This window comes from Tenrec ecaudatus, chromosome 6, assembly GCF_050624435.1.
Source record: "Tenrec ecaudatus isolate mTenEca1 chromosome 6, mTenEca1.hap1, whole genome shotgun sequence".
NCBI classification, from domain to species: Eukaryota; Metazoa; Chordata; class Mammalia; order Afrosoricida; family Tenrecidae; genus Tenrec; species Tenrec ecaudatus.
Window position 1 is genome coordinate 33,884,285 of NC_134535.1, and position 24,858 is coordinate 33,909,142.

Genomic DNA, 24,858 nt, shown 5'->3' on the forward strand with positions numbered 1-24,858 from the left:
TTGGTTGTTAGCTGCCATCAAGTTGCCCATAACTCGTAGTGATATCCTGCAGAATGGATTGTTGTGACCTCGGAGTTTTCACCAAATGATGTTTGGCGGTGTCATAGCACTTATGCAAACCTCCAGTGACAGACAGATACTGGCTGTGCACAGACATGTTGACTGGCAATCAAACCTTCTGTGTGGAAGTTGAGGATTCTGCTAAACCACCATTGCCCCATAATATCATTTTAGGATTGAATGATATTCCATTGTATGTGTGTGCTACATTTTGCTTATCCATTCATCTATTGATGGGCACTCAGGTTGTATCCACTTTTTGATTAATGCTGCAATGAAATTGTAAAGATATGAGACTTATTTTCAAGACATTTGGGTAATATACCTAGGAGTTTAATTTGTTAGATCATGTGACATTTCTAGATTTGACTTTTTGAGGAACTGCCAAACTGCAAGTATTGTTTCTCATTGTTGTACTATTTTACAGTCCTACCAGCAATGGATGAGGTTCTAATTTCTCAGCATCTTGCTCTCTGCTTGCTATTTTGTGTTTTTCTGTTAGCCATTCTACTGGAGTAGAAATTTACTAATACAAAGCACAAACCAGTTCATACTGGGTCTTGGTATATTTCAACTATCTTGTTATGGTCAGAGGTTCCTTTAATGCAAATAGCTTGACTTGAATAAAGTGAGCATTCTATTGGGTTACTTTTCTTTGGAATGGGTACAGATATGGATCTTTGCAGTCAGTGGGCCAAGTATCAGGCTTCCAAATTTCTTGGCATAGATGAGTGAGTGCTTCCAGTTCTTCATTAGCTTGTCAAAACATTTCATTGAGCAGAATGCTCAAATTATAGAACAATGTCATTGATAGCACATGAAAGTAAATTTTTGAGGAAGCTCATGTAACAACATTTGCAGCAGTCCTTTGACGGAGCTGCCAGAGGTTCAGGCACTGGATTCAGAAGAGGTGGAAAAGATATCACTGCTGATGTACAGTGAAACTTGACTGAATGCAGAGAATAAGAGGGTGTACCTCCAAAAGTAGGATTCCCCCCCCCAGAAACTTTGTATTTATATATTTTTTACAAAACAGTCTTACTACTTTCAAAGTGCTCTCCACTATACTTAGTACTACATTTATCAAATCTGAAGTTCCATTCTTTGAAACATTTGCAAAATCTGTTGGGAGGGCTGACAGCACCTCTTGTTTTTTTCCTTCACCTTTTCGATGTCATCAAATAGCTATCTTTTCATATTTTTCATTCATGGAAATAAAAAAAAAGTTGCACGGAGTGAGGTCAGATGAGTAAAGTCCATGGGGCAAGAGAAGCTGTTTTTTGTCAAAAACTGGCACACAGATGGCTGTGTGAGCAGGTGCATTGTCGTGGCAAAATCAGTCCCCCATCTGCCACAAATCAGTCCTTTTTTGTCGCACACAGTTAGCTATCTTTTCAGAACTTCTAAATACAAAGCTTGATTACCATTCTGACTTGTTGAAGGAACTCCAAATGCACTATGAGTTAACATTTTTGTCTATTCGGGAAGTTTAGGGACATCCAGAACAAGATTTGTCATCAATCGACATTTCACCTTTTTTGAAACGAGAAAACCACTTGTACACTTGTTTTTCCCATAGCACTGTCCTTGTAAGCTGTGTTCAACATTGCAGTAGTTTCTGTAGTATCTTTCCTGAGTAGGAAACAAAATTTCACAGCTATACACTGTTCTTTTAAATTGGCCATCATAAAAAAAACAAGGTTAAAACAAAACTGGTTTTAGGAAAAAATTGACTGTGGACAGAGAGAACCTTCCTAGGTGACACCGCTGGGTGCACTAACTCAGAGCTAGTCTCTCATGCTTGCCTAGCAGGAAAAATGCATACTATGAAAGCTCTGCCCAGCAGAGTTTTTTTTTTTCTCCCTGGTGTGTGTGTGTACATCCCCTTGTACCAGAAAGGTGTTTACATGTATTTCATTGATGCCAAAGCATTGACTGTATGGATCATAACAAACTGGATAACATTAAGGAAAATGGGAATTCCAAACCACTTCATTGTGCACCTGTAGAACTTGAGCTTGGATTGAGAGGCAGTTGTGTAAATGAAACAAGGGAAATACTCGATGGTTTAAAGCCAAGAAAGGTATGTGATGGGGTTGTATCCTCTCACCATACTTATCCAATCTGTATGCTGAAGAAATCATCAGCGAAGCTGGCTTCATATGAAGAAGCATATGGTGTCCGCATTGGAGGAAGACTTATTAACCTGCAGTATGCAGTGACACCTTGCTTGCTGAAAGCGAGGAGGACTTGAGGCACTTGGTTGATGAAGATCAAGATTATAGCCTTCAGTGTGAATTACAACTCAATGGAAAGAAGACCAAAATACTCACAACTGGACCAATAGGTAGCATCATGAGAAAAGGTTGACATCAAAGATTTTGTTTTGCTTGGCTCTACAATCATTTCTCATGGAAGCAGCAGTCAGGAGAGAAAATGTCAAGTTGCATCAGGTAAATCTGTACAAGATCTTTTAAGAGCAGTGGTTCTCAACCTTCCTAATGCCGTGAACCTTTAATACAGTTCCTCAGGTTGTGGTGACCCACAATCATAAAATTATTTTTGTTGTTACTTCATAACTGAAATTTTGCTACTGTTATGAATCATTATATAAATATCTGAAATGCAGGTTGTATTTTCATTTTTAAAAATTGAACATAATTAAAGTATAGCGATTAATCACAAAACAATATGTAATTCTATATTGTGAGATATTCATTTCTAATGCCGAAAGACATTTTGTCTTGAAGCATGGTATATTATGGGTAACAGTCTTCAGGCCGGGTACTTGTATGTGGGCAGACTTTCCTGGAGACAGAGGAGCAGTTGTCTCGGTTCGATGTCATTGCGTGTGTTTTGTGAGGTGAAGGAGGACTTTGGATTGGTGTCGGATATATGGGTTAATGTTGGTCTGTGGGCTTGGGCAGCACTGGGTTGGGATATTTTCTTGAGTGCACTTACCCTCAATAACCCCAATAAACATGTGGGGGTAATTGAAGGGCAGAGAGAGAAATGACTCGGTGAGCCTCGCCTTTCTAGTTCTCAGATCTCTTGCTTTCTGATCGTCAGACCAGGGTGTAGCTGCTTTAGTTCCCCGCTTCAGCTGGCAAGGCTCACTTCCTGCAAGACGTCCCCAGGAGAAGCCACATGGACCCACCCCAATGCAGACCTGGGTGCTGGAGCAGCTGTGTGGAGACTCCTGCCAGTGCTGAGATGCTTACATGTTCACTGATTTGTCTTTCCTCCTGCAGTCGATTTCATTGTGTGTGCTTTGTGAGATGAAGGAGGACTTTGGATTGGTGTCGGATATATGGGCTAATGTTGGTTTGTGGGCTTGGGCAGCACTGGGTTGGGATATTTTCTTGAGTGCACTTACCCTTTATATAAAACTCTTATATGTATGAGTTTCTGAGGATTTGTTTCTCTAATGTACCCAGACTAACACAGTTCCTAAGACTGTCAGAAATATGTGTTTACCGTCAGAGATAGGTGTTTTCCGATGGTCTTAGGCGACCTCTGTGAAAGGGTCGTTCAACTCCCCCCCAAAGGGGTCATGATCCCAGGTTTAGAGTATTGAAAAGCAAGGATGGTACTTAGAGGACTAAGTTGGGCCTGATCCAGGTCACGGGATTTTAATTTGCCTTATATGCATGTAAAAGTTGGACATTGAGTAAAGACACTGAAGAAGAATCGATGCATTTGAACTGTGATAATGGCGAATAATATTTGAAGTACCATGGACTGCTAAAAGGAAAAATGTCTTGTAGAATTATGGCCAGAGAGGCTCATAGAGGTAAGGATGTGGGGAGACTTCATCTTACATGCTTTGGACAAGTTGCCAGGAAAGACCAGTCCCTAGGAAAGGACATCATGTTTAGTAAAGTAGAGGGGCAGACAAAGGAGAGGAAGACCCTTAAGGAGATGGATTGACACTGTGGGTGCAGCAGTAAGCTTAAAAATGGGAAGTTGTGTATCAGGCATCAAACAACAACAAAAAAATCTTATCATTGTAAATGAGGGTGAGTGCAGAGTGGAGACCCAAAGCACATCTGTAGACAATTGGACACCCCCTTACAGAAGGGTTGTGGGGGAGGAGACAAGCCACTCTGGGTGCAGGGTATCAATGATGAAAAATACAACTTTCCTCTAGTTCTTTAATGCTTCTTTGCCCCACTATCGTGATCCCAATTCTACCTTACAAATCTGGCTAGACCAGAGCATGTACACTGGTACAGATAGGAACTGGAAGCACAGGGAATCCAGGACAGATGATCCCTTCAGGACCAGTGGTATGAGTGACGATACCAGGAGGGTGGAGTGAAGGTGGGGTAGAAAGGGGAACTGATTATAAGGATCTACATATAACCTCCTCCCTGGGGGATGGACAGCAGAAAAGTGGGTAAAGGGAGACATCAGGCAGTGTAAGATAGGACAAAGTAATTTATAAATTATCAAGGGTTCATAAGGGACCAGGGAGGGAGGGAGAAAACGAGCTGATATCAAGGGCTCAAGTAGAAAGCAAATGTTTTGAGAATGATGATGACAACAAGTGTACAAATGTACTTGACACGATGTATGTATAGACTGAGATAAGAATTGTATGAACCCCCAATAAAATGATTTTATTTTTTAAAAAAGGGAAGTTGTGAGGATGGCTCAGGACTGTAGTGTTGTGCAGAGTCGCTATGAATCAGAACGAACTCAATGGCACCTAACATCAGTTAAGCGAGAACAACTATGTGGCTGGAGTAGGAGACAGAGAGTGTAGATGCCTACTAACAAACACTTAAGCAAACAAGAAGATTGTACTTTTTAAGTGCCAAACAAATGTCACTCACATTTGTTAAAGACTGAAATAAACAATTTTCTAAGAATTGTAGATGTTTTACATTATATTGTTTATTCTTTCTTTTTAGATCGTTAACCTGTGGGTCTTGAGAAACCAGTAGTGGCACTCATACCCATTTATCATGAGTCGTTAGGAATATGGGATGTTTGGGACAAGTAAAATTATTTCGTTTTACTAGAATTACCACATCTGAAGGGGCTTCAAAAGGTTTGTGCGAAGGTGATATTAAAAGATAATGATATTTGCCCACAAAAATTTTGGAGCCCTTTTGTTTGATTGGTTTTCTATGACTTTTCATTATTAGGCAATGATAAAATTGATTTTTTAAAAACATTTTATTAGGGGCTTGCACAACTCTTATCACAATCCATACATATACATACATCAATTGTATAAAGCACATCCACACATTCCCTGCTCCAATCATTCTCACAGCATTTGCTCTCCACTTAAGCCCTTTGCATCAGGTCCTCTTTTTTTCCCCCTTCCTCCCCACTACCCCCTCCCTCATGTGCCCTTGATAATTTATACATTATTATTTTGTCATATCTTGCCCTATCCAGAGTCTCCCTTACCCCCCTTCTCTGCTGTCCATCTCCCAGGGAGGAGATCACATGTGCATCCTTGTAATCAGTTCCCCATTCCCAACCCACTCACCCTCCACTCTCCCAGCATCGCCCCTCACACCCTTGGTCCTGAAGGTATCATCCACCCTGGATTCCCTGTGCCTCCAGCCCCCATATGCACCAGTGTACAACCTCTGCCCTATCCAGACCTGCAAGGTAGAATTTGGATCATGGTAGTTAGGGGGAGGAAGCATCCAGGATTTGGGGGAAAGTTGTGTTCTTCGTCGGTACTACCTCGCACCCTGACTGAGCCATCTCCTCTCCTAAACCCCTCTATGATGGGATCTCCAGTGGCCGACACTTGAGCCTTGGATCTCCACTCTGCTCTTCCCCCTTCATTCAATATGGTATATATATATATATGTGTGTGTGTATACACACATATACATACACACATATATATACATATATATCTTTTTTCTTTTTTTTGCATGATGCCTTATACCTGGCCCCTTTGGCACCTTGTGATCGCACTGGCTGGAGTGCTTCTTCCATGTGGGCTTTTTTGCTTCTAAGCTAGATGGCCGCTTGTTCACCTTCAAGCCTTTAAGACCCCAGACACTATCTCTTTTGATAGCCGGGCACCATCAGCTTTCTTCGCCACATTTGCTTATGCACCCATTTGTCTTCAGCGATCCTATCATGGAGGTGTGCAGCCAATGATATGATTTTTTGTTCTTTGATGCCTGATAACCGATCCCTTCAGGACCACTCGATCACACAAGCTGGTGTGTTCTTCCATGTGGGCTTTGTTGCTTCTGAGCTAGAGGCCGCTTGTTTGTCTTCAAGCCTTTAAGACCCCAGTCACTATTTTTTTTGATAGCCGGGCACCATCAGCTTTCTTCACCACATTTACTTGTTTACCCGCTTTGGCTTCAGCAGTTGTGTCGGGAGAGTGAGCATCATAGAGTTCCAATTTAATAAAAGAAAGTATTCATGCATTGAGGGAGTGCTTGAGTAGAGACCCAAGGTCCTTCCGCCACCTTAATACTAAACCTATAAATGTAGACACTTAGATCTATTTCCCCATCCTCATATATATACTTGCATGTACATGTCTTTGTCTAGACCTCCATAAATGCCCCTTGACTCCCAGCGCCTTCCTCCATCTCCCTTGACTTTCCTCCTGCCCCACTACCATGCTCCGTCCTCACCTGGGCTACAGCTATACCTCTTCTCTACGAAACCTTAACCTTGATCATTCCCCACCAGGCCTGCCACTCCCCCCTCACTACCATTTTGGGTCCCATGTTGTTCCCTTGTCCCTGTGTTTGTTAACACCACTTCCTTACCCCCCTCCCCCTCCCCCACCCCAAGTCCACCCAGAACTGTCTGTCTCATTGTTTTTCCTCCAGATAGTTCATCCAGCCTGTCTTATTCAGACAGACCTGTGGAGACAGTAACATGCACGAAAACAAGACAGAAGAAAACAAAGCAACAGTATACAACCAGACAACAAAACAACAAAAACCGCCGACAAGGAACAAAACAAAATACTTCAAAAGAAAAGCTTGTAGTTCATTCAAGGATCATTTGCTGGCCCTTAGGAGTGTTTTCCAGTCCAGTCTGTTGGGGCACCATGCCCTGGCCCCAAAGTCCACTTTCAGCATTCCCTGGGGACCTTGCCACTCCATTCCCTTGCTGTTCCACTGCACTCCCCCAGTGCTTTGCCTCGATGTGGTGGGATCAGGTCAAGTGCAACTCCCACACTGTGTCTCCGGTGCTGCCCCCTGTATCGCCCTTAGTCACTGAGGGGCATCATGTCTCATAGTGGGGCCATCCATGTTCTCTCTGGACTGGCTGCTGTACTCAGGAACATCATCCTCACGGCCTGGTGGGCCAGGCTGTTTTCCTCTCTCTCCTTCTGCCCCTTCATCTGTTCCTGTGTGCTCTGATCAGATATGTCTATCTCCCGGAGCTGCAGAATCAATATCGTCCTTTGAAACAAATTCTTTTCGGGGGAGGGGCAGGAGATAAATTGATTTTTATAGTTACTAAGATTAAGTTTAGCTTTAGATCAAAGCACTTAAAAGGGTGTGCCATACAGACCCTAACCATCTTAAGTGGTGATTTCTTGGAACTGTGCAAAATGGCATCTGCCTAAAGGATGCTTAGAAGATCAGAATATCCAAATCTGGTTGCTTTCCTTATTTATCCGTGAGTTAGCAGAGTGTTAAAAAGTTGTTTAATTTTATTCGCTGGTGGTCAGATTTTGGACAGAACTGTGTCGGCACAGTAGGGTCGAGACCTAGAATATGGGCCAGTTGTAGCTTATTTCTGTGCGTTTCACTGAAAATTTCAACTGCTCTCTGCCTCTCTGTCATCTTGTTTGCTAATATACTCACTGCCATGAAGTCAATTCTGATAGGGTCTGTTAACGTAATAAGCACTACAAAAGATCACTGTGGTTGTGTGTCGTTTCCAACTCGTGGGGACCTCACGTCTTGCAAGGTAGAACTGCACTGTATAGGGTTTCCAAAACTGACATCTTTTGGAAACATCACTAGCCTTTTAGTAGTAGAATGCTTAATTCCCTGTGCCACTCAGGGACTCAATATAAAGACCGACCTTCTCTCTTAATGGTATATTTAGTTGGTGATTAGTGCATATGAAATCCTTTGTATGTCTCATCATTTTCAAATATAATCTCAAGACTATAGCAGACAGTAATATTTGTACACATTCCTGTTAATATCTATTCCGATATTCTGACATTACTTTTTGTACAGATTTTTTTGGAGGGAATGGTGAAATACTACCATCCTGTTTATTCTGACTCACAGTGACTCTATTAGAGAGTTTTGGAGGGTGTACAACTTTTGGGTAGCACCCAGCCTCAACTTTCTCTTGAGCAATTTTAGAAATGTAGGGTTAAATAAAACATAATACAATTAATTCCAGCTTTTAAAACTTTGGATCCTCATTGCTCTTCTTTCCTCCAGGCAGGGAAGACCAATAGTTGCCACCTTAGGTGGTTGCTTTAGGGCCTCAGTTGGTACTCGTGAAATAGATTGTGCCGGTAGCTTTTGGTGTCCCTCAGATGATTAATAACCTCTGTCAAATCTGTGTATTTGCGAATATACTCCCACCCTCTCTCTCCTCTACCTGTTCAGCCTGCATATCTACACTTGTAAAACCAGCACTATCGCAAAATTAAATTGTATAACAGAATTGACCTCTGTTACTGTAACTTCATGTTTGTTAGCTGCCTAAATGTCTTCTTTGGTAAAGTGTCTATTCATGTCCTTTGTTCATTTTTTAAACATTGGATGGGTTTGTCTTTTGGTTGAAGTTTTCTATGCATATTCACATCAGATCCTTGTCGGATATAAGCTTTTGCCCCAGTTTGTAGGTTCTCTTTTTGGTAAAGTCTTTTCCTAAGTCTAGTCCCTGTTAACTATTTTTGTTTCTGTTGATTGTACCTTTTAAGTTAAGATTGGTACTGTATTTATGCTATAAGATTAGAACCCCTTGCTTTTTTCTCCATTGCTTCGAGAATTTTCTAGTTTTAGATTTAATGTTTAGGCCTTCAATCCATTTTGAGTTATTTTTTTGTGTGTATTAACTGAGGTATGAATCCTGTTTCATTTTTCTGTGAATGGACATCCAGGCTTGCCAGCTACATATTTTAGAGGGAATATCTCTTCTTTGAGTGGAATTTGACCTTTTGTCACAGATGATGTGTAATAAGTGGTAATGTTGGGCATTCTTTTCTTGTTCCTAATCAAGGAGAATACTGTCATCCTTTCTCCATTGAGAATAATTTTGACTGTTGGTTTTATGTATGTGCCCTTCATTATGTTGAGGAACTTTGATTCCATTTTTGCTGAAGAGTTTTTACAAGGAAAAAGGTGGATTTTTATGAAATGCCTTTTCTACATTGATTGAGATCAAATTAGTTTTCTTTGTTATATATGTGTAGTGAATTACATTGATGGATTTTCTGATTGTGTTGTATTATGATTTTGGTGTGCTGTTGATTCTGTTGACTAGAATTTTGTTGGGAACGTTTGAATTTATATGTATGAGGGATATTGTCTGTAATTTTCTTTTTTGTGTATGTGGTATCTTCCTGCCCTTGACAACAACAGTATTTTGCTGGCTTCATAGAATGAAGTATTGGGGAATACTGTTTACTTTTCTGTGTTTTGGAATGGTTCATAGTTTGAGTAGAAAAGATGTCAATTTGTCTTTGAACGTTTGGTAGATTTTGCCAATAAAGCCATCTGGGCTAGTGCTTTTTAGAGCTTCAGTGTCTTTCTGTTGTTATGAATGTATTAGATATTTGGCTTCTGTTTTTGATAGTTTAGGTGGTAGTATATTCCCAGATATTTGCCATTCTTCCAAGTTTTCATATTTGTTAGAGTGCAATTTTTCATACTATTCTCTTATAATCATTGCCTTCCCACTTTATTTCTTACTTTGGTTATTTGCATCCTCTAATTTTTTTCCTTTGTCAGTTTGGCCAATGGTTTGTCAAATTTTTATTTTATTATTTTGCTTTTCAATAGTTTTATTGGGATATGAATAACATACAGTTCAATCATATTAAGAGGGTTTGTGCATTTATCACCATGATCAACTTTCGAACATTTATTCCTTTGTCTTCCCATTGCTGTTTGGTTTGTCAATTTTATTGATTCTTTCTAAGAGCAAACTTCTGGTCTTAATTGATTCATTCCTCAGCCATTTTTATCTTTCCTGCTTATAGCTGACCTTAAGGCTCTAAATTAAAAGAAGCAGTATGGTGAAGAAACCGGTTCTGATTTTTAATCCCTGGCCAGAATACATTTAGTTCTGTATTATGAGACTTAAACAAAGAGGCTTCACAAAATTCATAGAAAAGTGGGTGGGACTTTTCCATGAGCTTTTTAAAGCCCTCTCATTTGCATTCCTAAAAACTCAATGCACTTTATTAAATCTTAAATCATGCAGGTAAAAAATCCTACGGGATTTATGGGAGAAATGATGGCGGGTGATACTAGGAAGTACAATTTGCAGCATTTTTTTGTTCCCCAGTACATATAAAAGTTATGTTTATATATGAAAAAGTTTGAGCAAATGCTGTTGAAGCACATCAAAGTGAAACAATACAACAAGGCATCTTTGTATTTTGTTTTCCTCTCTTTAGATAGTTCCTAGGTGTTGAGGTGGGGCTGATAGGACCTTCACTTCCAAAAGTAGACTTGTGTAACAGAGGTCAATGTGAATCTTGCCACAGTACATATTCTCGTGGATTTTAATTTTGAGCGGAGTGAGAATTAGATTGAGAAAGATTTCACCTTTCTCAATACAGTGGGTGAATTGGCAGGTGTACTCAAGTGGTTTAACTCAACTCACAGAATCTACTTTGTCTTATAACACTGTTGAGTTTTAATCCACTAGATGGCTTTCCAAGGTTGTAAATCATTATGGAAGCCAACTCGACTTCTTTCTCCTGTGGAATGGTGGGTGAGTCCCATCCCCTGATTTTTCAGTTAGTTGCTGAACTCCTAGCCATGTGCCACCAGGGTGCCTTGCTTGATAAAAAAAAACGCATAAATAATTGTGAAGCGGTAGGGATTTAAGCTCTTATTTCAAGATTTAAAGAATTCATGCTGTACTTCACTTTCTGTGTCAAGGATGGCATACAATTTGAAGGTGTTTCACAGGTGTGTGAGGAGTAGCAAAAAAAATTTTATTTCCTACTCAGATTTTGCCATTTTAGGAGAAAAATGACATCTATTCTGGGTAGATGTTATTCTAGCATCTGAAACTTGTTTCATTTGGTTTGGAGTTTGTTCATTTTTCTACCAATAATTCATGCTGTGGGTTTGTTTGAGGTGGCCAGGGACAGCATTTAGTCAAATGATTGGGTATCCATTCCTTGTGTCAAAATCTATGGTGGGGCTTTAAAAAGAGTGGAAAAATTCTATGATCTTTGAATTAATTGATTTTATAGGCCTTTTCCGCACCTGAACACTTAGTTTATACTCGCATAATTGATTTGGGTCATATGGTATGTTTAATACCTAAATTTTACAAAGACCATCTGCTGTTGAAGATTAACTGAAAGGTAGTCTCTCGCACTCTCTCTCTCCAACTCCCTCCCTCCCCCACCCCACCATCTGTCTGTCTCCCTCTGCCAATAAGCACTGAGTGATTTTGAAGCTATTGAGGGATATGATCTTGGAGGGCTTTCTGGTAGCTTTTTATAGTTTTAAGTAGAGCTGCTACTGCTTTTTGTAACCAGGGAGTGGTGTTTTGAGGCTTTTGTATCTCAACTTACCCCTCTCATCTTCCTTTTCAAAACTTCCTAAACATGGAGACCTAGGACAAAACAAAGGATGGGGGTGAGGAGAGATCAGGATTCAAGAACTTTTTTTTTTAATCGTTCATTTTTTTCCTAATCACTCTATTCCTACTGTTCATTTCTCTTTTTTCCTGTTTATCATATTTTATTTTTTAATTTTTTCAAACAGTTTTATTGGCACTTCATCCACATGTCATACAATTCAATATTTGAGTCATATCAAGAAGATTTGTACAATCATTACCATGATCAATTTCAGAGCATTTTCTACTCCCTTGTACTAATTGTTATTCATATAATTATTTTTTAAAATTTTGGCAGAAAGACAAAACAAAACATTTGCCAATTCCACAGCTTCTGCATGTATGATTTAATGCCATTGATTATACTTTATTTTTTTAATCCTTTTATTGGGGGCTCATACAACTCTTATCAGAATCTATACATACATCAATTGTATAAATGTACATTCGTTTCCCTCATTATTCTCAAAACATTTGCTCTCCACTTAAGCCCCCAGCATCAGCTCCTCATTTTTCCCCCTCCCTCCCTGCTCCCACCTCCCTCATGAACCCTTGATAATTTATAAATTATTATTTTGTCATGTCTTACACTCTCCGATGTCTCTTTTCACCCGCTTTTCTGGTGTACGTCCCCCAGGGAGGAGGTTATATGTAGATCCCTTTAATCCGTTTCCCCTTTCTAGTCCACCCTCCCTTTACCCTCCCAGTATCGCCACTCTCACCACTGGTCCTGAAGGGATATCCGGTCCTAGATTCCCTGTGCTTCCAGTTCCTATCTGTACCAGTGTACATCTCTCTAGTCTAGCCAGATTAGTAAGGTAGAATTGGGATCATGATAGTGGGGGAGGAGGAAGCATTTAGGAACTAGAGGAAAGTTGTATGTGTCATCGTTGCTACCTACTGTTCATTTCTAATACCTTTATTTAAAAAGGAAGTGTTGTAGACAGCTGTTGGAGGATTTTCCAAGGTGGGAGGCTTCACTTGCCTAAGATTATTAATGCTGTGAAACAGTTTTTATTAGGAACGAAAGGCTATTTTGCTAAAGCATTTCAGAGTGTGGGAAACTAACACCGAGGGAAATAGAACTGGGACTTATTTCCTGACTGGTACGGAGGGAATCTGGAAAGCTAGTGTTCCACGGTAGGAAAGCCACCACTCTGGTGTTTGGCTCTCTTCCCCCACATCAGAGCACATCAGTTTCTCTTTTTTCTTCCAGTTGCCATGATTAAGATAACAAAACAAAACAAAGTCTTAAATTAACAGTCTAAAAGTATCACAAAATGACTATGATGAGTAATGCATTTTGGGGAGGATTTGATTTTGTATCTCCATCTCATGATTACTTTAGTATTTGTGATAAGAAAAATTTTCCCCCGCCTTTAGTACGTGTATTGTAGATAGTTACAGGTGTCCTAGTGTGGCAGTGGGTTACACCTTCGCTTACTAATCTCAAGGTCAGCAATTCAGTTCCAAACCCCCAGCTACTCTGCTGGAGAAAGATGAGGGTTTTACTCTGTCCTAAAGGAAGGATCACTATGACTCAGAGTTGACTCCAAGACATTGAGTTTGTTTTGTTTGTATTTATTGTAGATTGTAGAACGATACATTGAAATGGTATGTGTTTACTCTTAGATGAAGTCAAGGAGAAAACAGAAAACTCTCTGCCTTCCAGTCAACACTAACTCATAATGACACTGGAGGGCAGGGTAGAACTGCCTCTAAGCTTCTGAGACTAGCTGGAACAGCTACTAGATTCAAACTGCTGATTTTGCAGTTAGTTAGCGGCTCAACAAGTGACCTCTATGCCACGGGTTAGAGGTGAATCAAGTAGGGTGAATATTAAGCATTTACCTGAATTGTTAGTGATCTCAACATGCAGGTGTATGAGGAGGTAGTCTTGATAGGAGAATGGAAAGAGCCTGAGGCATTGCGTGTCTGAGTAGGTAAGAGGATTAAAATCTAGTGCTCTAGGACCAGGAGAAAATAGGAGTCTCTGGGTGATGCAAATGTTTAACTAGAGACAACTTGGAAGAAAGATTTGGCAATCTAGACCCCAAAAGGACTCCATTTAAATCCTATAAAACACAGTTGTATTCTTCCACACCAAAACTTGAAGTACTCTCATGAGCACAATGCAGATAGATGTACAAATGTTACACTGGGAACTTTGGGAAGATTCTTTTATTTTCCTATTAAATAGGAAGCAGGATCATTAGTTGGAGGTTATCAAAAGAATGAAAATGTTGGTTTGAGAAGAAAGGAGGGAGAAAGAATCTAAGAGGCCAGGAGAATTGATAACAAAAGAAATAACTATAGGATTATTGACAAGCATTAAAAATCCATTTGAGGCTAATTATCAGTTTTAGAGATCAGTCAGCATGATTCTGTGTATCTCTCTAGGCATGTTCAAGCCCCTAGATACTTACTTATTCATTTCGCTGTATTATCCAAAGGGGAGCTTTTCGGTGACTTTAAATAGTTATTTTTAAAAACTTGGATTTGGTAGAGTTTTTAAAAAGCCAGTTACAGTATCTACATAATAATACTAGTGTTCTTTTTCGGAAGTCAATTTTTAAAGTGATTTTATAATTAATATGTTTGTAGACATGTATATCTAAGATGTATTTGGTGGGCCATCAGTTTTCACTTACTGTTGCATCCAACCAGTTCTGATTATTCAAATTGCATTTTCTTTGAATTTTGTAATTTATCAGGTGACTAGAGAAGAGATTCCGTTATATTCAAATCTAAGATAGGAGCTTTCTGATTTTAATTTGGTGTTTTGTGAAATGACACTTGATTCATAGATGTTTGTATTTTTGTGTTGTAGGAAACCCAGCGTTTGCTGGCAGAACCAGTTCCTGGCATTAAAGCAGAACCAGATGAGAGCAACGCCCGTTATTTTCATGTGGTCATTGCTGGCCCCCAGGATTCCCCCTTTGAGGGAGGGACTTTTAAACTTGAACTATTCCTTCCAGAAGAATACCCAATGGCAGCTCCTAAAGTACGTTTCATGACCAAAATTTATCACCCTAATGTAGACAAGTTGGGAAGAATATGTTTAGATATTTTGAAAGGTAAGTGTTATTTTTGTTGTTGTGTCATTAACATTTCTTTTCTCTACACATTCCATAAATGTGGAAACTTTGTCTTCTTGCTTTCATAAAGACCATAGAGGTCTGTGGGAGGGAAATGCAGCAGTCTGGGGCTGTGTTTTCATGCTGTATCACACTGGGCCTGTTGCCTTCATAGATAAGTGGTCCCCAGCACTGCAGATCCGCACAGTTCTGCTGTCGATCCAGGCTTTGTTAAGTGCTCCCAATCCAGATGATCCATTAGCAAATGATGTAGCTGAGCAGTGGAAGACCAACGAAGCCCAAGCCATAGAAACAGGTATTTAACATTCATTATCTTTCACAGCAGTTAACCACTTTTCAAAACAAATTAGTGTTGCCTTTCAAACACACACAAAAATGGTTTGTAATTTAGAAATAACTCTGACAAAAGATATTTAACCTCTAGTTAGATCCTTTTAGACTACTGAATAAGTTCACCTAATTTAGCCGCTACTTTCTGACTGCCCACCATTTGTCTAGCAATATGAAGCTAAGGCAAAAGTATTTCTTCTGATGCCATTTATTCCAAAAAAATGTGTTTAAACATCTCTGCAATCAACAGATGACTGCAGATAGGTTCTTTCAGTATGACACTTAACCTTAGCCTTGTTGGGCCTCGTGTAGGAGTGGGGGGTGGATAGACAGTTTTGAGATGGAGCAAGCATTTTAGGGAAGGCATGAAGACCTGTCTAAACTCCAGAACCTGGTGGAAGAAGAACATAAAATTACTACCGATGTGAGGGTGATTTAAGCTCGGTTCTCATTATTTGGCATTTTCAGTTTTCAGCAAATCACTTAACCTCAACAAGCTTTTAGTTTAATAGGTGCTACAGGTAGTATGGGGAGATCAGTAGCTCAAATAGCTGATTTTTCTACCAGTCTTTCAAAACAAAATTAAAGCCATTGAAGGTAATTTTATTGAAAAAGCACAGTCAGGATTGTTTTGGGTTTACCCGTATGACGAGACCAAGTCCCAATCAAAACACTGGCTTCTGAGTCAGTTTAATTTAAGGCAGAAGCTTATGGTGATTGATATTTGGGATCCCAAAGGGTAATCTTCACAGATTTTCTTGAAGAACGCAGGACAATGACAAGGGTTTTTATGAAGAAGTCTTAAAAAAAACCATATTAAAGTGAAAAAGGCTAGTCAGAAAATTGTGCTGAGGAAGAATGTTTTCATCACATCTTCTGTGCAGAATTTTGTTAGAAAAAAGTGCCCATTTTCTCTACAGACCTGACCTTGCCCCTTCGGGCTTTTTGTTCCCCAAACTCATAGAACATCTCAAAGGAGCATAATTTGAATTCCTCGAGTAAACCAAAACTGCTGTTTTGGCGTGGTGTACATCAAAGAGTGCAGAATTATTTAGGGAAGAGTCAGAAACGGAGACTGCACCTTCAGAAGTATATGGACTTAGATGGATAGTATATTGAACAATATCTTCACTATTTTATATCTTTGTTTAATAAAGTAATAAATTTTATTATGTTTTTGACTTAATCTTGCATGAAAGATAAATTGAATACGTTTTAGTTCTTTTTGTATGGATTCTTTTTGTAATTTTTAGAATCCAAGTATGTATCAGTTCATTACTAGAGTTTTGATTCAACAAGCTTTTTTTCTGCTACAGATTTTAACAAAATGGGTCAGGGAGCATTATGTGTGCAGAAATGCTTCACTCACCTTTTTTGGACTTTATTGATAGAATGTTAAAATTTCCTTGTAGAATTTTTTTGATGGTTAGACATTTGGGAAATCTTTTAGCCCTGATCCAGTTCGTAGGAAGAGAATGGGTTTTTAAATATATAACATGAGATTTTCATAATTAAGTTGATTTCGTTTGCTGTTTCTATAGTTTGAAAGTAATATTGAACTAAGTAAAGTAATCATTACATGTTTGTTTTTGTCTACAGCTAGAGCATGGACTAGACTATATGCCATGAATAATATTTAAGTCGATCTGATCATCAAGTGTGCATCACTTCTCCTGTTCTGCCAAGACTTCTTCCTTGTTTTGTTTGCATTTAATGGACACAGTCTTAGAACCATTACTGAATAAAAGCCCAGACATCTTCAGTCTTTTGGTGATTAAATGCACATTCGCAAATCTGTGTTGTCCTGATTCACTGTTGTAAAGCATGAGCAGAGGCTAGAAGTATCATCTGGATTGTTGTTAACTGTGGAAAAGCAGTGGCCCCTCTGCTTTTATCCATTTCCTCCCCCATCATGGTCTAAGTATAAAGCACTGTGAATGAAGGTAGTTGTCAGGGTTAGCTGCAGGGGTGTGGATGTTTTTCTTTATTTTTTATTTTGAGGTGGGAGAGGTAGTTTTAAATTTATGGGCTCCTTTCCCCCCCTCTCCGGTGATCTAATTGCATTGGTTAAAAGCAGCTAACCAGTTGTTCTTTAGAATATACCCTCTAGCCAAGTCTAACTTTATTTAGACACTGTAGTTGGACAAGCTGGATTGTTTGAACCAAAATGGGAACATTAAACATCACAGCCCTCACTAATACCATTGTGACTTTGCTGTCAAGTGTAGACTCCTCACTTCAAAAAAAGGCTTGTGACCATTTTGTATGGCTTGTCTGGAAACTTCTGTAAATCTTATGTTTTAGTAAAATATTTTTTGTTATTCTACTTTGCCTTTGTACAGTTTATTTTACTGTGTTTATTTCACTTTCCTAATGTGACAATCGTATTTAAAAACTAAAACTCTGATAGAACATTCTGTCTTCACAATCTGGCAAATTGAATGACAAGAGGTGGATTTTGCCAGTGTGTTTTTCACTGACACAAATATATTTTACAATATTACTGAATGGAGTATTTATAAACTGACCCCGAGCTTGCATACAGCATCAGTATCTGACTTTTTTCTTCTTTTTAGAAATGTAATATGTGCTTATGTCGTCTTACCAGGCGATCACTGATATATCTTGCCACATGTTTAGAAAATGCTGTACCAGGAGACTCAGACAAGGAGCGATTTTGAGCAATCTGTAGGACTTTTTCTCTTTTGCCACATTTGAGTCATGATATTTTTCTTAGTTCCTGTCTAAATACTTTAATGTAAGACCACTGGTATGTGTTAATAGGTAACATAGATCTGCCAGTAATCATCGGCTGAACCATAATTAGTTTTCCTTGTGTGATTTGAGGAAATCTCACCCAGCCAGCACGCTTGCATATGGGTCATCAGAAAAGTTCTTCAGGAAATATAAGTATCAAATCCTCTGTTAATGATTCTTGCTTTCATTCCTCCAGTATTTAATATGGGAGTTCCTTTTGTCCTTTAATTTGATATTTAGGGAAAGGAAAATTCATTGACAATTTCTCCCTTTGCCCTAAAAAAACTTTCCCCCACCTCCTCCTTATCTAATTCTTGACTCTTGTTACTTTTAAGTAAAAAATAGAGCCCATCATATGATGTAAATGTTAACCTGCAGGTTGGAACCTTTTTGTCTCTTGCAGTTTACGGTTATAGATATTGTAGCCCTTCTGAATTTTCCCTATTCTTATTCTAGTAACTTCTGGAGTCACTTCAGAATGTGGTGTATTTTATTGTGCTCCCATGTAAGATGAAGAATTATCTATTAAAATTACATTTTCAACATACAAAGCTTTTGATGACTGGTAACTGATATCTTTTTACATGATTGCATTGTTTGGTAACCAATCTTAGCTTAGTTTGGAATAAAGCTTTTCATTACCTGCATCTTGTAAATTGAAAAGCTATTAACAGCAATTGTCATTTATAGCAGTTTTTGAATAGTTCAGTTTCTTAGGATGTGTCTGAAGAAACAGTCTCTCTCTAGAGTAAATATGATTGAACACCTGTGACGTGCAGGTAGCTAAATAGAGATCAGCTGTATTTGCTGTAGGTAAACAATCTTGTTACTTAGTGATTTATTAGTTAATCAAATTTTACATCAAGCGTATTACACTACAACAGTCTGTTTTCTAAAAGTAGAACTCATATCTGGAGAGCTCATGACAGAAATGAAGTAAGTCTTTGTATCTCTTTCAAATGTATTAATCCCAATATCATGAGATCACATTTTGTTCTTTGTAATTTTGGTACGGACCCTGACTTTCTCAATTACAGCAGTTTGGGATAATATAGTGTATGTGTTTTACACAGCAATTTGGGATAATACCGTCTATGTTTACTGCTCTTCCTTACGATTGATAGAGAGGCCAAGGCAGATGTGAAAACTGGCAGCAATATCTGCAGTGTGGCCTGGCCAGTGGACTTAACCTTTCTGCAACTGGGAGGAGCTGAGTAGCAGCCACCCTAAGAAGAATATGTCATTTTCTTGTCTAGCTATCTGCCACTGGATGTTTCTATAGTGGAAATACAATTGGATGAGTTTAACAAATTTATTTTCTTGCAGTTCAGGCTTGAAGTTCAAATTCAGGGGTGTGCTCTAAGGGAAAATTTTCTCTCTGTTGATGCTAGATGTAGGTCCTTGTCTCCTTAGATGATCTTTGTATGGCTTGGCATCTCTTCTCCCATCTCTTCTCTTGCTCGCTCCTTTAATGTCATATCTCAAAAGACATTGACTTAAAATATGTCCTATACTAGCTTTCTTGTAACAGCATCCATTCCCAAATAGGATTTTTCAGATAAGAGGGGCACATTTTATAACATTACATCCTTTGCTGAACCCCTTGCCTGACTTTACTATCCTTGTTACATACAAAATACATCAATTCCCAAGTATAAAACCTCATCTTCTATATTGTCTACATTTAATTCTGTGAGACTAGGTATATTCTGTCACAGGATAAAATTCATTTTCGTTTGTGAACCTGCGAAATTAGTTTATTAAGTGTCTGTTTCCAAAGTATAGTGGTGGAATAGTCATGAGGTAGGGATTTCTATTGGAAAATTTAGATGGGAAGAAACCTAGCAAGTCCAAAGCAGAACAGTGTACATTATCCTTCAAAGAAGCCTCATTCTCGAGTTCATCTTAGCTATGATGCCACTCACTTAGTTCAGCAGGTATAACACCTCAGCTTTGGGCAGTGGCCCCATCTCCTTGGCACACCCACTGGTAGTCTCACACTGGAATTGAGATGGAGAAGATCATACCTTCAAACTTACGAGGCTGTGGCCAGTGAAGCATCCCTGCTTTCCGTGGACCTTCCAATACCTCTACTTAACTCTGAGCTGCTTAAGGGATGGTCCTTCATATTTTTTTTGGAGGATAGCAGAAGCAGATCCTTCATCTGGTTTCCTGTCTGTAGACTTAGGAAGAGGCAGACAACATTTTCCTTTTTCTATCCCCTTCGATCAAAAGTAATGGATTTTCTGCTGTAATAGTTAGTTAGGTCTATCAGTCACAAACCTAATCTCTAACAAAAGATCGTGTGGCCATTTTTTGGGATAAAAATTGTAGGACACGCCCTAATTTGTACATCAGAGTTTTCAAAATCTTAAAAATTTTGCGTAGTTCAGCTTTAAGTTCCTTTTCTTGTTAGCAACAAGAAGAAACTATAAGACACATTTAAGATCTTGCATAAAAACCTCAGCCTGGTACCCAAGTTCATCACTTAGAAATAACACCTTCCACAGACATGTGAACATAATACCGCTGCATAGAAAGCATTGCCCTTAACATTGTCCAGTTCCATGTTCTTCCTTTTCTTTTAAAGCCTCGCCAGAGATAATGCCCTGTACTGGCAGCATGTTGCCTTCTATTTTTCCCAAGATGATACTTTCTCTACAGCTCTCCTCACTTTGTCCTTAGCCCTCATAAAATTGCCCTGTCTGTCCATAATGCTAGCGACACTCTGCACCTCGTTCCTGGTACAAAAATGGTCTTTGTGGTTTTAACAAACATTTACTTTCTCACAGTTTGGTAGAAGTCTGAAAACAACGTGTCAGCTTTAGGGGAAGACTGACTGTGTAAGAGAAGGCCCTTTGTCTCTCTTAGCTCTGACTTGGACTATCTTCATATGACTTGGTATCTCTTCTATCTCTGCTTCTCTTGCTTGCTTATTTAATCTCATTGCTCAAAAAAGATGGCCAAAACCAACCTCTGTCATTAATACTACAAAACATTTCCAAATCAGATTATAGCCCCTCCTATTTGTGGAGGCACAGTTAATCCATAAACAGTACCTCTTAGCCTACATGTTCCTTTATGCTGTTTAATGTTCCCTTGCAAGTCTTGTGCTTTGTAACCTGAGCTGAGACAATTTATGTAATAGAAGTTCAATAAATGCCCAAGAGTTCCTGTTGGATTTTATCATCTAATAGGGGAGACGTGGACGAATAGCAGTTGTGACTGCCATATGTAAGGGCAGTAATTCTGGAGAGGCTGCTATTCTGGGTTCAAGCCATAGGGATATTTATAGGCAGAGGGAGCAGCATGTGCAAAGGCCTTTTGGAAAGATAATGCTGGATATATTGAATATATTAAAATATGATTTACTGAAAATCGATTCTTCCCTTCGAGGAGCTTTCCTGGAATTCTAGGGTGTTTATATGAGGTTCCATGTTTTTATTTGATATGCGTTAATGTATACTTTGCTGCAATTTACTACCACACCATTCTTGATTCTCAGAGGCTGCCTAAAAAAAAAATCAAGTATATAGTACTTAAAACCTATCTAGACCAAGAATGCACTTGTAAAATAATTTCAGGAGTATTGAAAAATAGGATTAAATACAAATTAATATTGAAAGGCCACAGGTGTTAAAGACCTAAGTACTTAGTCAAATGAAACTAAAATGTCGTCATGGAAGCACTAGGAATTGACCTTTTTTTTTTTTCAATGACAGAGATCACGAAAGCAAAATATACCAAATGTAATTATTTGAAAGAAACATGAAGAATAAAAATTTAAAAAAACAACAACCCCCCCCCCCATTCAAAGACTGGTGATAAGTTTGTATTTCCCTATTTACACCCCACCCTGTGTCGATTTTTCTTTTTATTGAGTTTTTGGCTTTGCTTTAGTTTTAGCCTATAGAATGGGCCTGCTGATTATATGTCTGGACATTTCATTTTAAGTGCATGGCGGTAGAGGTGATTCAGGGCCTCTACTAACTTAACTTGATAATGATACGTTTGTTTTTTTTTTAGTTTGGGTTTGATTATAACAAGTGTGTATTAACTGCTTGTATTTAGATTTTGCTTTTGTAGCACAATAGCACCTGAAATCCCATTTTCTGGTAAACATACATTAAGTACCCTTACCATTTTTCCTCTGTCAATGATTTGTATCTTTGGGACAATAAAATGTTTAAGAAATTAGAAAAGATGAATAGCCTTATGTTCTTATTACCCAGAGCAAATAGCATATTCCCCTTATTTAAAAAAATACCCATTCTTGCCTATCACCCACCTTCTTTTGAAAGAGGTGTACAATGTGAATTAGATCCTAGTAAGGCTTAACCTCCTTGGCAGTCTAATTATGTCAGTAATTTTGTACCCAAAGTGGTACATTTTTTGAATAAAATTTGTTTTATATTTTAGGTCTGTAATGCTTAAGAAATTACTCATTTAAATCTCTCTAGTACACATTCCAGGTATGATAAACTTTAATACACAGTTAACATTTACCCAGAGCCACACTTGGGATTATTGCCAGGGAGGCCAAAATTTATTTACAACCTAAAAATTTTGAAGATTTTTCTGGTTTAATTTCGAGAGTAGATTATTCATACTTAACACAGACTTGGTAAAAACAGCTTCTAAGCTCCTCTATATTTGAACGTTGAACTATACATTTCCTGATTTTAAAGACTTGTTCATACATTTCCTGATTTTAAAGACTTGTTCAGTTCAAACAAGTATTCTGAAATTTTCATTCTTTATAATGTTATCCATAATTTATTACCCACACCTTCAGGATGCCTGTGTAGAGTAGAGCACAGGTAGATGTCTTTGTAGTGTTCTGCTCTCAGCCATGATCCATCTCCCATGACAGTGATAACCCTTGTTCTGTGTCCTATTCTGAAGCAGACTTGATTACTGGCAGTTCTTTGTCATTCTGGTGTAACTTTTTGAATGATTTTCAGCCAAAGTTTATTTGGGTGTGATACTGTCAGATAATTTCCATGTTTTGTTGAGCTCACTTTCATGTGTGGAGAAGGCATAAATGTGGATTTCCTCCATTTGTTTGTCCAGGTAGCTGTCTTCCAAATTTCTTGTCTTAATGATAAGAAATTATATCTGGTAAAACATTTCAATTGGTATTCCTTCCATTTCTGGCACTTTTATTTTTTAGTCAGTGCAGCTTGGACTTCTTCCTTCGATACCATCGCTTCTTGATTATATGCTGAAATAATTGAACGCCATCTGCTGCTTTTTGATGCTTTGTGCATCCTTACATTTTTTTTACATCCTTACATTTTTAATATTTTTGCTATAATTCATTCTTTACTGGGTACTGGACTATATAAAGAACTCGGCAGCAGGATTGGAGACTCAGAATACAGAAACGTTTTTGAAAGCAAAGGACTTGAAGCACTTATGGAAGAAGATAAATGTTTACAGCTCAGCATAAGAAAAAGTTCTCACAATGGGAAAATAAGCAACATGCTAAATAAAGAAAATATTGAAGTTGTCTAATTTATTTTGAACTGGGTCATACCTATCAATGCAGCAGTCAGGCAATAAAATATTGTTTGGGGCACTTCTGTACAAAACCAAGAGCAAATATCTTAGTACTAAGATGCAGCTGACCCAAACCATGCTATTTTCAATTACCACCTAGACCTGCAAAAGAAGCCTGAAAAATTGATACTCTTGAATTACAATGTAGGTGAAGAATGTGAACTACACCAAGTATGGCCAGAAGAATGAACAACTGTTAGAAGTAGTCAGGATGCTCCTAAGAAAAGATGGTGGAACTTTGTCAGGTTCCCTAGCCCTAACACCTCACGGGTTCAGTAGGCACAATTGTACAGTGATAATTAAAGATTATAGTAAAGTCATAGTTTGAGAGATTGAGATAAGGGAGTCAGACACATTTCATGGTAGCATGTTCACTTCAGCCTCCTCACTCTGGTCCACGTGGAGAGAGATTTGCTAACCAAGGCTTTTAAATTCTCGGGACCTGCAAGCCCCATAATTACAGGTGAAGACACGTCACAGGAAACAGTTGTGCTATTATATAGTAATGGGAGGGGGGTGATCTAGGGGTAATCTATGTAATGGGAAGAGGGATTGGGGCTATACATATGACAAGGTGGGCGGATCCTAGATTCAGGATGGCAGCCTAACTGGATGTCACTGAGCTGGTTTGAGCTGTTCTCTGGCTCACTGTAGGAACCATTAGTAGGGGTGTAAACCCACCCTGCAGGGACAAAACTGGTGGCTACAAGTCTAGGGAGAAATAGCCCATTACCCTTAAAGGCAAGGAGTGGGCCCTACTAGTGGTGGGACCAGATAGTCTGGCAACTGACTGCCTTAAGGGAAGTAAGGACAATCATTTACCATTAGCTGCAAGCAGTGTTTTAAGTCTAACATATTTAGGGGAGATGAGAGAAATCTGTTTCCCACGGAACTTGTGCACTTTGGACATGTTTATTAGGAGGGATTTGCATTCTGAACAAAGACGATTATATGAAGAATGGCATCGGGGTAAGAGGAAGTCTTAACCTTGCTTGCTGGAAGTGAAGAAGACTTGCTGGCACCAAACACCAAAATCAGGAGGGACTGGTCCCTGGAGAAAGGAACTCATGCCTTGCAAAGTGGAAATAAACCTTGGCAGTGAAAATGATGAAGACCCTCAAGTAGGTGGAGTAGCGGTGGAAAGGAGCGATGGTGAGGATGGGGCAAAACAACAGTGTTTCATTTCATTACACATAGGAAGTCATCTATCTGTTGGAACCGACTTGACAACAACTAACAAGATTCTAGTTTCTCGAGTTTC

The 24,858-nt window shown here is 38.8% G+C and overlaps 1 protein-coding gene across 1 annotated transcript in view; it reads left to right on the forward strand.

Annotated features, from left to right (window-relative positions):
* Window positions 1-18,586, forward strand: part of UBE2N (ubiquitin conjugating enzyme E2 N) — a 33,221-nt gene extending 14,635 nt beyond the window's left edge. The window contains exons 2-4 of the mRNA XM_075551179.1: window positions 14,681-14,927; window positions 15,103-15,243; window positions 16,878-18,586. Of these exons, the coding sequence (XP_075407294.1) occupies window positions 14,681-14,927; window positions 15,103-15,243; window positions 16,878-16,918 (429 nt within the window). The 3' untranslated portion in view covers window positions 16,919-18,586. The remainder of the gene's footprint in view (window positions 1-14,680; window positions 14,928-15,102; window positions 15,244-16,877) is intronic.
* Window positions 18,587-24,858: the final 6,272 nt, after the last annotated feature.